This window comes from Silurus aristotelis (genome assembly GCF_946808225.1).
Source record: "Silurus aristotelis genome assembly, chromosome: 11".
NCBI classification, from domain to species: domain Eukaryota; kingdom Metazoa; phylum Chordata; class Actinopteri; order Siluriformes; family Siluridae; genus Silurus; species Silurus aristotelis.
Genome location: NC_139584.1, coordinates 21,596,642 through 21,609,798, shown reverse-complemented (window position 1 = coordinate 21,609,798; position 13,157 = coordinate 21,596,642). Strand labels below are relative to the sequence as shown.

At 35.0% G+C, this 13,157-nt stretch overlaps 1 protein-coding gene across 1 annotated transcript in view; it reads right to left on the bottom strand.

Annotated features, from left to right (window-relative positions):
• Positions 1–215: 215 nt before the first annotated feature.
• LOC310733304 (acylamino-acid-releasing enzyme-like) overlaps positions 216–13,157 on the bottom strand; it is a 32,291-nt gene continuing 19,349 nt past the window's right edge. Inside the window, exons 10-23 of the mRNA XM_083554473.1 lie at positions 9,980–10,020; positions 9,752–9,870; positions 9,607–9,667; positions 9,394–9,491; positions 8,921–8,972; positions 8,742–8,830; positions 6,116–6,254; positions 5,700–5,783; positions 5,431–5,511; positions 4,824–4,912; positions 4,377–4,567; positions 2,865–2,967; positions 1,428–1,534; positions 216–695 (exon numbers count right to left, since the gene is read on the bottom strand). Of these exons, the coding sequence (XP_083410599.1) occupies positions 590–695; positions 1,428–1,534; positions 2,865–2,967; positions 4,377–4,567; positions 4,824–4,912; positions 5,431–5,511; positions 5,700–5,783; positions 6,116–6,254; positions 8,742–8,830; positions 8,921–8,972; positions 9,394–9,491; positions 9,607–9,667; positions 9,752–9,870; positions 9,980–10,020 (1,360 nt within the window). The 3' untranslated portion in view covers positions 216–589. The remainder of the gene's footprint in view (positions 696–1,427; positions 1,535–2,864; positions 2,968–4,376; positions 4,568–4,823; positions 4,913–5,430; positions 5,512–5,699; positions 5,784–6,115; positions 6,255–8,741; positions 8,831–8,920; positions 8,973–9,393; positions 9,492–9,606; positions 9,668–9,751; positions 9,871–9,979; positions 10,021–13,157) is intronic.

Below are 13,157 nucleotides of genomic sequence, written 5' to 3'. Positions count from 1 at the left end.
GGTGCAGGTCATATGATGGCATAAAAAGAACAGTATGTTTTCATATTCTACATAACAATAGTTGTACATGTAAAATTGTCTAAGAAAAAGAAATATATGCATTTGGAAAGTGAACCTTGTTTGCAAGCCACATCTGTTCTGTGGGAACAGATGTCATGACAATTTTGTGACAGTATCTTTGACTTAAATCAAATCAGATAACGTAGAATAAAATACACATTTCTAAAATGTTTATTTTGAAAAGGAACAGGGATTATCCACAGTGTATCAAACACTGACAAAAAAAGGATCATAAATGCTTAAGTAACAACCTTTTTTTCATGAAAAAGAACATTAGTATAGTAATTAATAGTGTCAAAGATCAGTTTTAATATGTTGCTGTGTTCAGTACAGTGTAAAGATCCCTATTTCAAGCAGTCTGCTTTAAAGTTCAAGCAAAATATTAGTGTACCTTTTTTATGTTTCACATACTAACATACTCAACAAGAAATTCTTGGTTATTACTCCTAGTTATCATATTTATCAAATAAAGCTCAAAGAACATTTTCCCATTTCCTTATTATTCAAATTTAAATAAAGCAACCGGTGATTATAGCTTGAGATGCTCGATGATCCACAGTGCAATGTTCATAAATCCATCTGATTCTGCATCAACTTTGGACAAAGAATGGTTGTTTTCTGGATACCATAACAACCTATGGACATATATTTTTTTAATAAATACATGTAACAGAACATTTGGTATTATTTGCACACAAATTCCAAGTTACTACCATTGTGTTTACTTTTAGTTTCTTCGTTTTCCAATTTCCAATTTACTAAAATACCATATTTTGTATATCATGTACAGTAAAACCCTATTGTACAAGCAACTAATAGTACGAGCAAACGGAGATACGAGCGACCTTGTTCGCTAAATTTTACCCTATTTTGCGAGCAAATTTCGAAGGCACGAGCAAACCCACGCTTAACTTTTTTTAGTGTTATATTTTTATTTCACTAGAAATCTTGAAAAATGTCTCCCAAGAAAATCACTGATGGTGCTGGAAAAACGAAAGTAAATAGAATTACCATTAAAACCAAGAAGGTTACGGGCGTGGTGTGCGTCTCACACTCGCAATCAACCACTACCACATGGGTAAGTGTTAAATTATGTTTACATTACGGTAATTTGTGGTGTATTTATTTGTTAAAATAGGCTACAAATACTTTTTAAGTGCAGAAAAAGCGATCGAATGAGGTCTCGGTTTAAATCGCTTTTACATTCATTCTTATGGGGAAAATCAGTTCGAACGTACGAGCAAATGGACCTACGAGCAAATTTCAAGAACGAATTATGCTCGTCCAACGGGGTTTTACTGTTTCACACTTTTTTTTTGTTGTTTGTCTAAGACAATAAATTATCATTGACATGAAAGCCTTTTTACCTGACGGGTACTTGCAAGGCCTTCAGAGCTTTGTAGTACTCGATACCCTGCTTATTAGGCACACGTTTATCTTCTGCTCCCAAAGTAAGCAGCACAGGAGTCTTTACCTAATAATAGACAAAGAGTGAGAAAAGTGGGCTAAATGTGAATTTGAATACATAACTATATTGTATAACTGCACCCTTACTTTGTACTCTTAGGGAACATTTTTAGATTTCCTAATAGTATATGCTACATTAACGTACCAATTATGTGTACATAGTTTGTTACATAGTTTCTTGTAAAATACTGTGGTATTTAATACATTTAAATCTCCTGAACATAGAAGTAGTTTAATGCCTGCTTCTTCTTCTTTTGGCTGCTCCCATTAGGGGTCGCCACAGCGGATCATCCGTCTCCATACCACTCTGTCCTCTACATCTGCCTCTTTCACACCAACTACCTGCATGTCTTCCTTTACCACATCCATAAACCTCCTCCTTGGCCTTCCTCTTTTCCTACTTCCTGTTGGCTCCATCCTCAGCATTTTTCTACCAATATAACTCATGTCCCTCCTCTGCACATGTCCAAACCTGGTGGCTCCATCCTCAGCATTTTTTTTACCAATATAACTCATGTCCCTCCTCTGCACATGTACAAACCATCTCAATCTCGCCTCCCTCACCTTGTCACCAAAACATCCTACATGCGCTGTCCCTCTAATAAACTTATTTCTAATCTTGTCCATCCTCATCACGCCCAACGAAAACCTTAACATCTTCAGCTCTGCTGGAAAAAAAAAAAAAAAAAAAAAAAAAAAAAGGAACTCCAACATTCCAAAACTACATTTATCCTTCATCCTTCGGTCCGGAGTAAAAAATATTTCCATAATTGCATCCTTGTAAACAGGTCAGTGGACAGCAATATCTTATATTGAATTCATTTATTCTAATGAATTGTACATAATTAGTAGAATTCTTAATTCTGTTTGTTCTATAAATGCTACTGAGGTGTTCTCTTTCCAATACTTTAACTACAGTATACCTTTCCACTGTGAATGAAATCTGTCCATTGGGAACTAAACATACAGCAATAGACTTTACTTTTACTACACGTTTTCAGTAAAATCGTTCCAGTGAAACAAAAAAGTTGCTATTAATGATATTTGACAGCTCAAATAAATGTTTAACAGTCAATGAAATGTACAATTATAAATCAGGGTTACAACTTGCATTAATAAGATAAAAAAAAAAATAGGCTAAATACAAAAAATAAGAATGTTGCTTATTTTAGCAATCGGCATATCTCTGCATAAAAATGTACACAATAGTTAAAGATTTTACAAACATGGCAAGAAGTCATGTGAGAAAAATATGTGACTGGGCAAGTAATATGGCTGATATAGTTAGCATGTGAGTAATGAAAAAGACACAAACGCTGAAACAAACGCAAACTGACCTGTGTAACATGTTTGATGGGTGACTTATTTATCATTTGCTCCAGCATAGTGGGGCTCAGCATAGTGTTTATGTTATAATCAAATCCAGCTTCAACTGCACACCTGCACACAGACACAGAACACCAAAAGAGGAAGTGAAAACGTGCCTTATGTAAAAGATGTTACCCAGCATTGATTGTACTACATTTCATAAATCTTTTCTTACTGAAAGCAGCACTGAAATGCAATCAGTCCACAGGATACTATTTCTCATAGAAAGTATATTGTATCCCCCCATATCTTCATTTAGAGCAATTACTAATACAGTATTTAATCTAGGGCTGTAGATTTCGATGATCTTAATAAACGAGTATTCTGCCTATTAATCAAGTAATTGGATAAGTGTATATATATATATATATATATATATATATATATATATATATATATATATATATATATATATATATATATATATATATATATATCAAACATCAATACTAAATATACAAAAGAAAATAGGACAGGTCTAATTTGGAATTTGTTTTCTTTTTTTCTTTTTTTTCTTTTTAGAAAAATTAACATTTTATTGCATACAAGGATATCTGAAAACTAAACCCATTTAGTACATTGCAAATACAAAATATTATATATACATATATTGTATATATAATACACTGTACAGTGGTTTTTTTTATGTTTTATTTTTAAATGATCCCAAACTTTGGAAACTTTGTCATATATTTGGCCTGAATCTATTGAAGCCTGTTTCTATTAAAAAATGGCCTAATTCCAACTTTTGTTTCCATGCTATTCTGACTTTTTCCCTTGCAATTCTGACTTTATTTTACATAAACATCCAACATTTTTTTAGTGTATTCACCGGAAGTTTGTAGCTGTTGGTGTAGGAACGAGGCTTCTCTGCTTTATCTGTCTTGTTCAGTCTCCTCCAGAGCTGATTGTTAGTTAGAGTTCTCTCCAGGGTTCAGAGGCTTAGTTTAATAACAAACGATTCTATTGATTGCATTTCATTTTCAATGTGTAAAGCTTTCTGGCACTACAGAGGGGGTGACGCTGCCCGATTGGCAAAACATTTTTGGAATTGCAAGAAAAGTCAAAATGGAGAGGAATATATATTGGTAGAAAAAAACTTTTTTTAATGTGGTGGAAACAGGCTTCCATATAAATCTTCTCCTTGCCCCTCCCTGTTTTCTCCCCATTCCTTAATTTTTTTTTCAATTTGCCACGTGTTTACCTGTCCAGAGTGCTCCAGAGTTTAGCTGGTGGTGCGTCAGTAATAATGTTCCATGATGAAACACTATGCTCTGTGTGTAGTTAAATGGACTAAACGAGGCAAATAATTAGTTTAAATGTGCTTTGAATTACTCAATTTTTTTTTTTACTATAATTATATCCACTGTTATTAAACAGATAGAAGTTGGCTATTGCAAATTAATAATCACATGCACCCACTTTATTACACACTTATATAACAGAGAAAATGAGAGAACAAGCAGCTGTTCTCTAATTACCAGTCAGGAATGTCAGTACTGCCAATCATGGATGCCAGGTTGGTGACTGGATTCAGAGCAACACATGCTTTGTAAAAGTCTGGGTATTGACCAATTAGGTGACATGCCAAGAAACCTCCATGGGAGCCCCCAACAACGACAACCTTCGCTCTGTCGAAGTCGTCTCGCTTTAAAATCGTCTCAACAGCAAACTAGAATGCAAGCAGAATTATTTTACAAATGAGTTTAGTGCTACAATTTATATTTACAAATATAAATACATCTTAATCCAACATAAGACATCTGATTACTCAGCATTCCACACAGTGCCATTATTACAATCATTATTTCTTGCTGTAAATTAGTGGTAACAATAAGAATTGTTATAATGATAATAATAATAACAGTTATAATAATAACAGTAATAATAATAATAATAATCCTGGCTTTATAAACTGCTGTCTTTACCTGCACATCTTTGACATCTTGGGTGCCGACATTCCCTGGTAGTGAGTAGATACTGTCCTGACCGTAGCCAATAGAGCCTCTGTAATTAACTGAAAGAAGCTATAATTAGACGAATCACACTCACCACACTAAAAAAAAATTTTTTTTTACTTGACATTGTCTTGACAAAAGCACAAAAGCTTATCTTATGTTTGATCACACACTATCAAAACACTACCAAGAAAATAATTACTGATTTTTCTACTCTGCTTCTTAATAACATCTTTTACAGGATCTCATGTGGGAGACTTCCTCCAGTAACAAGAAGACTTGCTCAAAGTATGTACAGTTCTTCTTATGACACAGACTACACTAATAAATATTTATAATTATAAATATATAATTTTATAAATATTTTTAACATGCGTGAATAAATCCAACCAGCCCTGTAATTGATTTTAATTTCCGTGACCGAACACAGGAGTCATCTCGGTGGCAGGGATTTAAATCCCCCCCCCCCCCCCCCCACACACACACACACAGATTCTGACTATCACTATAAGCAAGACTTTACAATTTTTGTGATTTGATTTAAATAGTCGGGGACACCCCTAGTAAATATACACACCATGCAAGACACCAAAACCCATTTTGCAGAGAACTGCTGAGCCTAAGAGCCATTCTGTCACTATTACAGAGTGAGGTCCACCTAAAGAAAAAGACAGACATAAAACAAACATTGCAATCAGATTCTGATGATTTATTGTTGATTTAAATGTTTGCAATTTTGAGGTATTAGCAATATTATAATTAGTAGTCAAACATATGAATAATCATTCTCATTTCCACATTACAAAAGTTATTTATTATTTATTTATGTCTTTTTTAAGAACGGACCATGTGGCTTGACAATGAGTGGTAGTTTTCTTCCTGCTTTCACATCCTTTGGTGTCATTAGAATGCCATCAAAGTCCAGACCAGCTGCAATGTAAAAAAAAAAAAAAAAAAAAAAAAAAAACATGCAATCTCAAAATACTCAGATCTATCAGTTTACATATTTGTACAAACATTCTTACAAAAGATTGTAGATTTCTTTACTAATTAAACAAGAGTATGAATAATAATTATGAGTAATTCCTGTACCAGTTATAGTAAGTTTATAATATCACACTTGCATATGTAATAAGTATTTGATTAGATTAGATAACTGTAATTGGATGCTGTTACATTAATGGTTTTTCATATATAAGCAGCTAAAAAGCAGCCTTTATTCATAAGAACATGTAAAGAGCTAAAGGAGACTCTTAACTCACGGTATTGTTTGTTGTCCTCTTCTGGAGGAGGGATAAAATGAAGAACCTGCCAGTCAATTTCAGGTTGCATCTGAGAGTCCTCTAGTGTCACCCATGGTACCTCGTTTTCTGAACCGCTTGCTGGGAGAAAGCCTACCCTCTACACATAGCAAAACATTCCATTAATATGTCTAGAATATGACACATCTGAAATATGACAAAAATGTGCTTTATATTGTTATTGCAGACACATCAGAGCTCAATTTAAAAGACAGTTGCCTGTGAAAATATAACAGTGGGGGAAATAATTATTTGATCCCTTGCTGATTTTGTAAATTTACCCCCTTAAAAAGAAATTAACAGTCTAGAATGTTTATGGTAGGTTTATTTTAACAGAGAGAGAGACATAATATAAAAAAAATATTTAAAAAAGTTTATAAATTAATTTGTATTTAATCGAGAGAAATAAGTATTTGATCCCATACCAAATTAGCAAAGATTCGGACTCCCACAGACCAAAGTTAGTCCTGTCCCTTTAGAAAAGAGCTTTTAATATGAACTCATTATGTGTATATAACACCAGTCACAGAATCAACATCTTCGATTCAAACCTCTCCACCACCATGGGAAAGATCAAAGAGCTGTCAAAGGACATCAGGGACATGATTGTAGACCTGCACAAGGGTAGAATGAGCTACAAGACCATTAGATTGTTGCCTTGGCCATTTGTTTTTGGTCATAGTCATGCTGTAAAACCCATCCATCACCCATCTTCAGTGTTTTGGCTGAGGTCAGGAGGTTCTGTGGTAAAGTCTTCCTGTACCCTTGGCAGAGAAACAGCCCCAAAGCAGAATGTTTCCTCCTCCATGTTTGACAGTGGGGATGGTGTTCTTGGGGTCATATTCAGCATTTCTCTGCCTCTAAACAGGGCGAGTCGAGTTGATGCCAAAGAGTCGAATTTTGGACTCATCTGACCCCATGACATTCTCTGAAGCCTTCTCTGAAGCATTCAGGTGTTCATTGGCAAACTTCAAACGGGTCTGTTCATGTGCATTCTTGAGCAGAGGGACCTTGGGGTGTTACCAGTGGTTTTCTTGGTGATTGTGGTCTCAGCTCTCTTGAGATCATTAACAAGCTCCTCCTGTGTAATTCTGGTAAAGGTAATCTTTACCTGAGTGATTCTGAGAAAGGTAATCAAACCCCATAAGGTGAGATTTTGCATGCAGCTCCAGAGCGAGCGTGATTGACTTATCTTGTATTTCTTCCAATTTCAAATTATCGTGCCAACAGTGGTCTCTTTCTCCAAAAGCTTCTTGCTGATGGTTTTGTAGCCCATTCCAGCCTTGTGCAGGTCTACAACCTTGTCCCTGCTGTCCTTTGACAGCTCTTTTGTCTTTGCCATGGTGGTGGAGAGGTTTGAATGGAAGAGGTTGATTCTTTGACGAGTGTCTTTTATACACATGATGAGTTAATTTAAGGACTACTTTCCGAAAGGGACAGGAATAGTTTGGGTGTGTGGGAGTCAGAATGATTGCTGGTTGATAGGGGATCAAATACTTATTTCATTCAATCAAATAATATATATATATTTTTATATTCTTTCTCTCTTTGTTAAAATAAACCTATCAAAACATTGTAGACTGTTGATTTTGTAATCCCCTTACAAAGAAATGTAAGGGGGTTACAAAATCAGCAGGGGATCAAAAAATGATTTCCTTAACTGTATATTTGGATAGTGCTTGTGTGATGAAGGCTATCCTATTCAAAAAGAAGCATGAGAAAGTTGTCTTCTTCTGTTTCTTATTTGGCATGGAATACATTTTTTTTTCAAGACAGCATGCATTTCAATGAATATGAAGGAATTTTTTTTTGAAGAAAAAGGTTGAAGAAAATGGGTGCAGTTATTATTATTAATAATAGTAATGTATTGATTAGTTATTACAGGTAAATATGTATTTTATTTTTAAATACAATATTATTATTATAGATAATTGACATGGTTCTACATTTTGTAAATCAAGTGGTGTTTTTCTTACTAGCAAAAAGCAATTATTTAAGTTACTCAACTTTTTTATCAGCTCAAACAAGTCTGGCTATTTACCTTTGATTTCTCTCATCAGCAGGCCATTTACATATACAGAACTACAACTCACTGGATTTCTCTTTTTTTGTCTTTTTTTTGGAGACCAGTGGTCAAGGTTTTTTTTTTTATGTAAGGTTGGGGGTTCAAGCCCCAGTATCGCCAAGCTGCCACTCTTGGGGCCTTTGAGCAATGCCCATAACCCTTTGTGCACCAGGGGCACTGTACCATGGCTGTCCCTGTGCTCTGACCACAACTTCCTAACATCGCTGGGATGTGCGAAGAAAGATTTTCACTGTGCTGTGAAGTATATGAGACAAGCATATACTGCCTTCCTTTCTTTAATAAAAAACTTAAACCAAATAAATTGGTACAAACAACATTGCGTTGTACTGTTGCCAACCGACTGAAATAGACAACTGCATAAATATAGACCACAAATACAAAATCTATGCTGTTTTAGATTTATACAACTTTACTTGCTTCATGCAATTCACCTGTCTTAGTTTGTAGTTCTTGTTTCTTTACTTAATTTATTTATGTTTGCTTGTTTGTTTAATTATTTACCAGACTTGGAGGACAATTTGGAGATGAACAGCTGACTACCATCAAATCCCTGTGAATAGTCAGTAGGCACCAACTTCCATTGTCTGACACTAAAAAAAAAAAATAAATAATAAAAAGACTGTAACAATTACATAAAATCATGGGGTAAAGTTAGCATGAGAAATTAAAAATGCGCCTACTAGAGGTGAGAGATGTAACTTGGCCTGTGGAAGTATCAACCACTAGGATATCCTGAAAAACAGACAAATAAAGAAATTCAGAATTAGAAATTAGAACTAATAAAAAAACAAAAAACATATAGAAACTTAAATGTTATTTTCATTTCATTTCCAACTTAAGTAAAATATGATTCTTCAAGCCACAGTGCATCAGGATTTAAATCCAGTTTAAAGTCAAGACAGGAAAGTTTAACAAGTGTTATCTGCTCTGCATTTTTTTTGTCACTAGATGTATGCAATATTCAGCATCAAAGATAAGTCACAAATACTACATGAAAAACAAGCATGAAAATACATTTGATTTAATAACCTGTATTGTTTAAAAAATAGAACACAAATTAAAAAAAAAATCAGGTCCCAGAAATAGATCAGCTTTACCCTGCTGTGCACAACAAGACTATGATGGAAAAAGTCTCCTAGCCAATCAGTTTTACCTTACGGCTTCTCTGAGCAGATGATATAAGAACTCTCTGGCTGTCAGCTGACCAGCATTGATGAGACAGCATAGAGTTGTAGATACCAGTAAAGCCATCTGTATTTAAATTATAAATGAAAAAAACAAAGAAAACCATGAAGAAAAATCCCATAATTATTAAAAAAAATCTATAATGATTTGCTGTGGTGAAAACAGCTAAGCACACTATTACCTTCTCTGGGTCTCTTGACCACATCAACTACAACAGATGTCTTCTTTGTATACCAGTCATACTACAATAATCCACAAGTAAAAACAAATGAAGAATTATACAATCATTCCAGGAGTAAACACAATGCACAAGCACATAAACGCACCATGCAGAGCTTGTTGCATTGCTGATGGGGGCCGTACACGTCACACTCAAAATAGACAATGCGGCAGTGATCTGGACTCAGACGAGGAGACATGACTGCGGTGGAGTCCGATAACTGTTCTAAAAAGGAAGAAAAGGCAGACTGTAACAAAATAGGTGTATGCACATACCGATGACACAAACGTAGCTATTTCAATAGTAAACCATTTAATAAAGAAGTACTGCATACCACATTTTCCACGAGTGAGATCCACATAAAACAAAGAAGATCTAATGAACAGAAAATAAAGAGTATAATTATAATTGGGATGCATCTTGAAAATGCAGTCTACCTGTATATACAAGCCAATTTGTCTTTTTAGGCATTTAGAAAATCGTTTATTATTGCATATAATATAACAACTATGAGGCTTAGTGAGCACAACTTATTTGCATTTAGTGATATCCAAAAATCTCCACAAAAGGTTGACACACCAGAGGTGGCAAAAGTATACACATCTTTCACATAAGTAGAAGTACAGATACTCATGTTTTAAAATACTCTGGTAAGTAAGAACCAACTATACTTTTTTTCCCAAGTTAAGGTAAAAAAGTTTGGGCTCTGATATGTACTTAAGTAAAAAGTAGCCATTACTACTATCTGTTTTAGTGTCACGGTGGTAAGATAAGATATACGTTTATTTGTCCCACAGTGGGGAAATTACTCTATGGTAACTGGACTTTATGTCATATTAATATTAGGGCTGTCAATCACACGATTGTCATGAGTAACACGATTAATCGCAACTTTATCCCACATTTTTATCTGTTCTAAATGTACCTTAAATTAATGTTTTTCATGGTTTCAATACTCTAATCAACAAGCGCATGGACAAATATGGATGCTTTATGCAAATGTATGTTTATTATTAGTGAAACAATACTCCACATAGAGCATGAAGACAAAATAATCTTGTAAATGTTGTACAGTAATAATGGTGTTATAAATTACCATCAGGACAAAAACCGAACCTTTGCTATGTTTCCACAGGGACGGTTATGTTACCGGTTATGAGGAATGGTATCTCTTCTAACTTTCATATGGATTACATAATCAGAGAATACTTGTTTAATTTTCGTTTTGACATTTAAAGCTTTATTTCCATATACTTATGTATGTGAGGCGAGTATACACTAAAATTCAGGTTGTTTAATTTGTGTGCCTGTGAAAAGAGATGACAGAGACGGCAGAGAGCGCACCCTGTCTGTTTTTCCTTCATTTATAAAAGAACAGCGTTTTATTGTTATTAAGTGTATACAACCCTTTACAGAGTCGAATAATGTATCGCTCTTATACGTACAATAAAAAAAAAAAAAAAAGACTCTCGTAATTTCCGGACTATGAAGCGCACCATTATGACAAAGATATTTTTTTTACATGAATAAGCCGCACTAATGAACTTTACACAGGCTTTACCGAAAGACACTAAATGCAATATGTTACCAGATTAGGAGCATAGCGGTATTTTGGGAATACAGCATGCCACTGCATTCTTTCGCTATTACTGCGTGTGTGGAGACCGAGGATTATGTCCTTTTTATTATCTGATGCTCATTTCTAGGTTTCTTTGACTAACCCATAACGCTGTTGCCAAGAAAAATAAAAAAGCATGAGTTTTGGAAACCTGTCTGTGCTTATATGATATCTGTTGGAACTGGAGTTAGTGAGCTCTCCCTTGACCCAGACTCAACGCGTTACAACGGCTTGTATCTAAACATTAGTCTACCAAGTAAGTTATTGTTCACTTCCTCCTTCCTTTTACAACTACAGTGGTACCTTGACCTACGAATGCATTAATGTACGAGTTTTCCGAGGTACGAGCGGTCACTCGGTCGATTTTTTTTTCGGTACGCGAGCAAAAAATTTAGGTACGAGCTCGAGATGCCACTGCTAGATGGCGAAGCAAAGATTGTGACGAAAATTAAGATAAGCAAAGAAGAAAAAGTTACAATTTTAAAGTTTAGGGATACGTAGTGTACAGGAGTGATAGTAAAAAACGAGTTTTCCCTCCGCCTCCGCTTATCACCTCTACCCCCCTCCACACACACACACACACACACACACACACACACACACACACACACACACACACACACACACACACACACACACACACACACACACACACACACACACACACACCCCACACCGGCGTTTTCGTTCGGCGTTTTCGCTCAAATCGTCTCATCTCCAAGGAAAATACACTGAATAAAACCTTATTATATCTTTACATACTCTTTCTATTTTTCTATTTAGAAATGTATTTTACAATTTAATAACATGAAACATAAAAACGGGGTGTCATTTTGAGGGTTGGAACGGATTAATGCCATTTTAAGTATTTTCAATATGGAAAACTGATTTGATGTGCGAGCAAATTGAGATACGAGCTCGTCTACGGAACAAATTAAACTCATAGGTCAAGGGACCACTGTATTTCTCTCGGGAGTTTATCTTTTGTCATCGTCGTGCGCCACCAGTGGAAGTTTTTCTCCCGATGCCGTGCAGCTCAGAACACAGGTGAAGTGCGTGTTTTCGTTTCCGTTCGGAAATTTCATTGGTCTAAGGTTATGGGGTCCAGTTTTCTGGCTTGAAGTTTGTGAAACCGGGAAAAACCCAGAAAAAATCCATAAATAAGCCGCTTCGTTGTTTAAGCCGCGGGGTTCAAAATGTGGGAAAAAAGTAGCGGCTTATAGTCCGAAAAATACGGTAATTCATTAATTTCGTCATTATGAGGGAAAAATGCTACAAAGTGAGTAAAAAGTGAGAAGAAGAATTTTAAAGTCAATGTAAAGCTTGACCGGAAGTCAGTGAAGCTGCTGCAAAACCGGAGTAATGTTGTGAAATGAAGCAGTTTTAGTTATGATACGAGCTGCCAAATTCTGAACCAGTTGAAGCTTATGAACAGCATTTTGAATTAAACCAAAAAGAGGGGAATTACAATAATCGATATGGGAGGTAACAACAATTAAAACAAAGATAGCAGTACAAAGGGAAGGACAAAGACTTGTAAGTTGATATTACGTAGATGAAATTACGCAGACCGAGTGATGTTATTAATATGTGATTAAAATTACAGTGTACTGTCTAGGAGGACTCCAAAACTCTTAACCTGAGCAGAAGGGGAAACAAAAGAATTGGTAATTGGGGAAAAAAGATATAAAATTTAAATATACTATTGATTTATTTCCAAAAAGAAGAAATTCTGTTTTCCCACTATTTAAATGGAGAAAATTTGAAGAGACCCAGGTTCATTAAAGCAGTCAAGTAGGGAGAGAGGAGGAAGGGTAGAATTAAGATTGCCAGAATAACAGAGTTAATTGTAATCTGAATAACAGTGGAAAAAGAGTACAATATTTATTAAAGA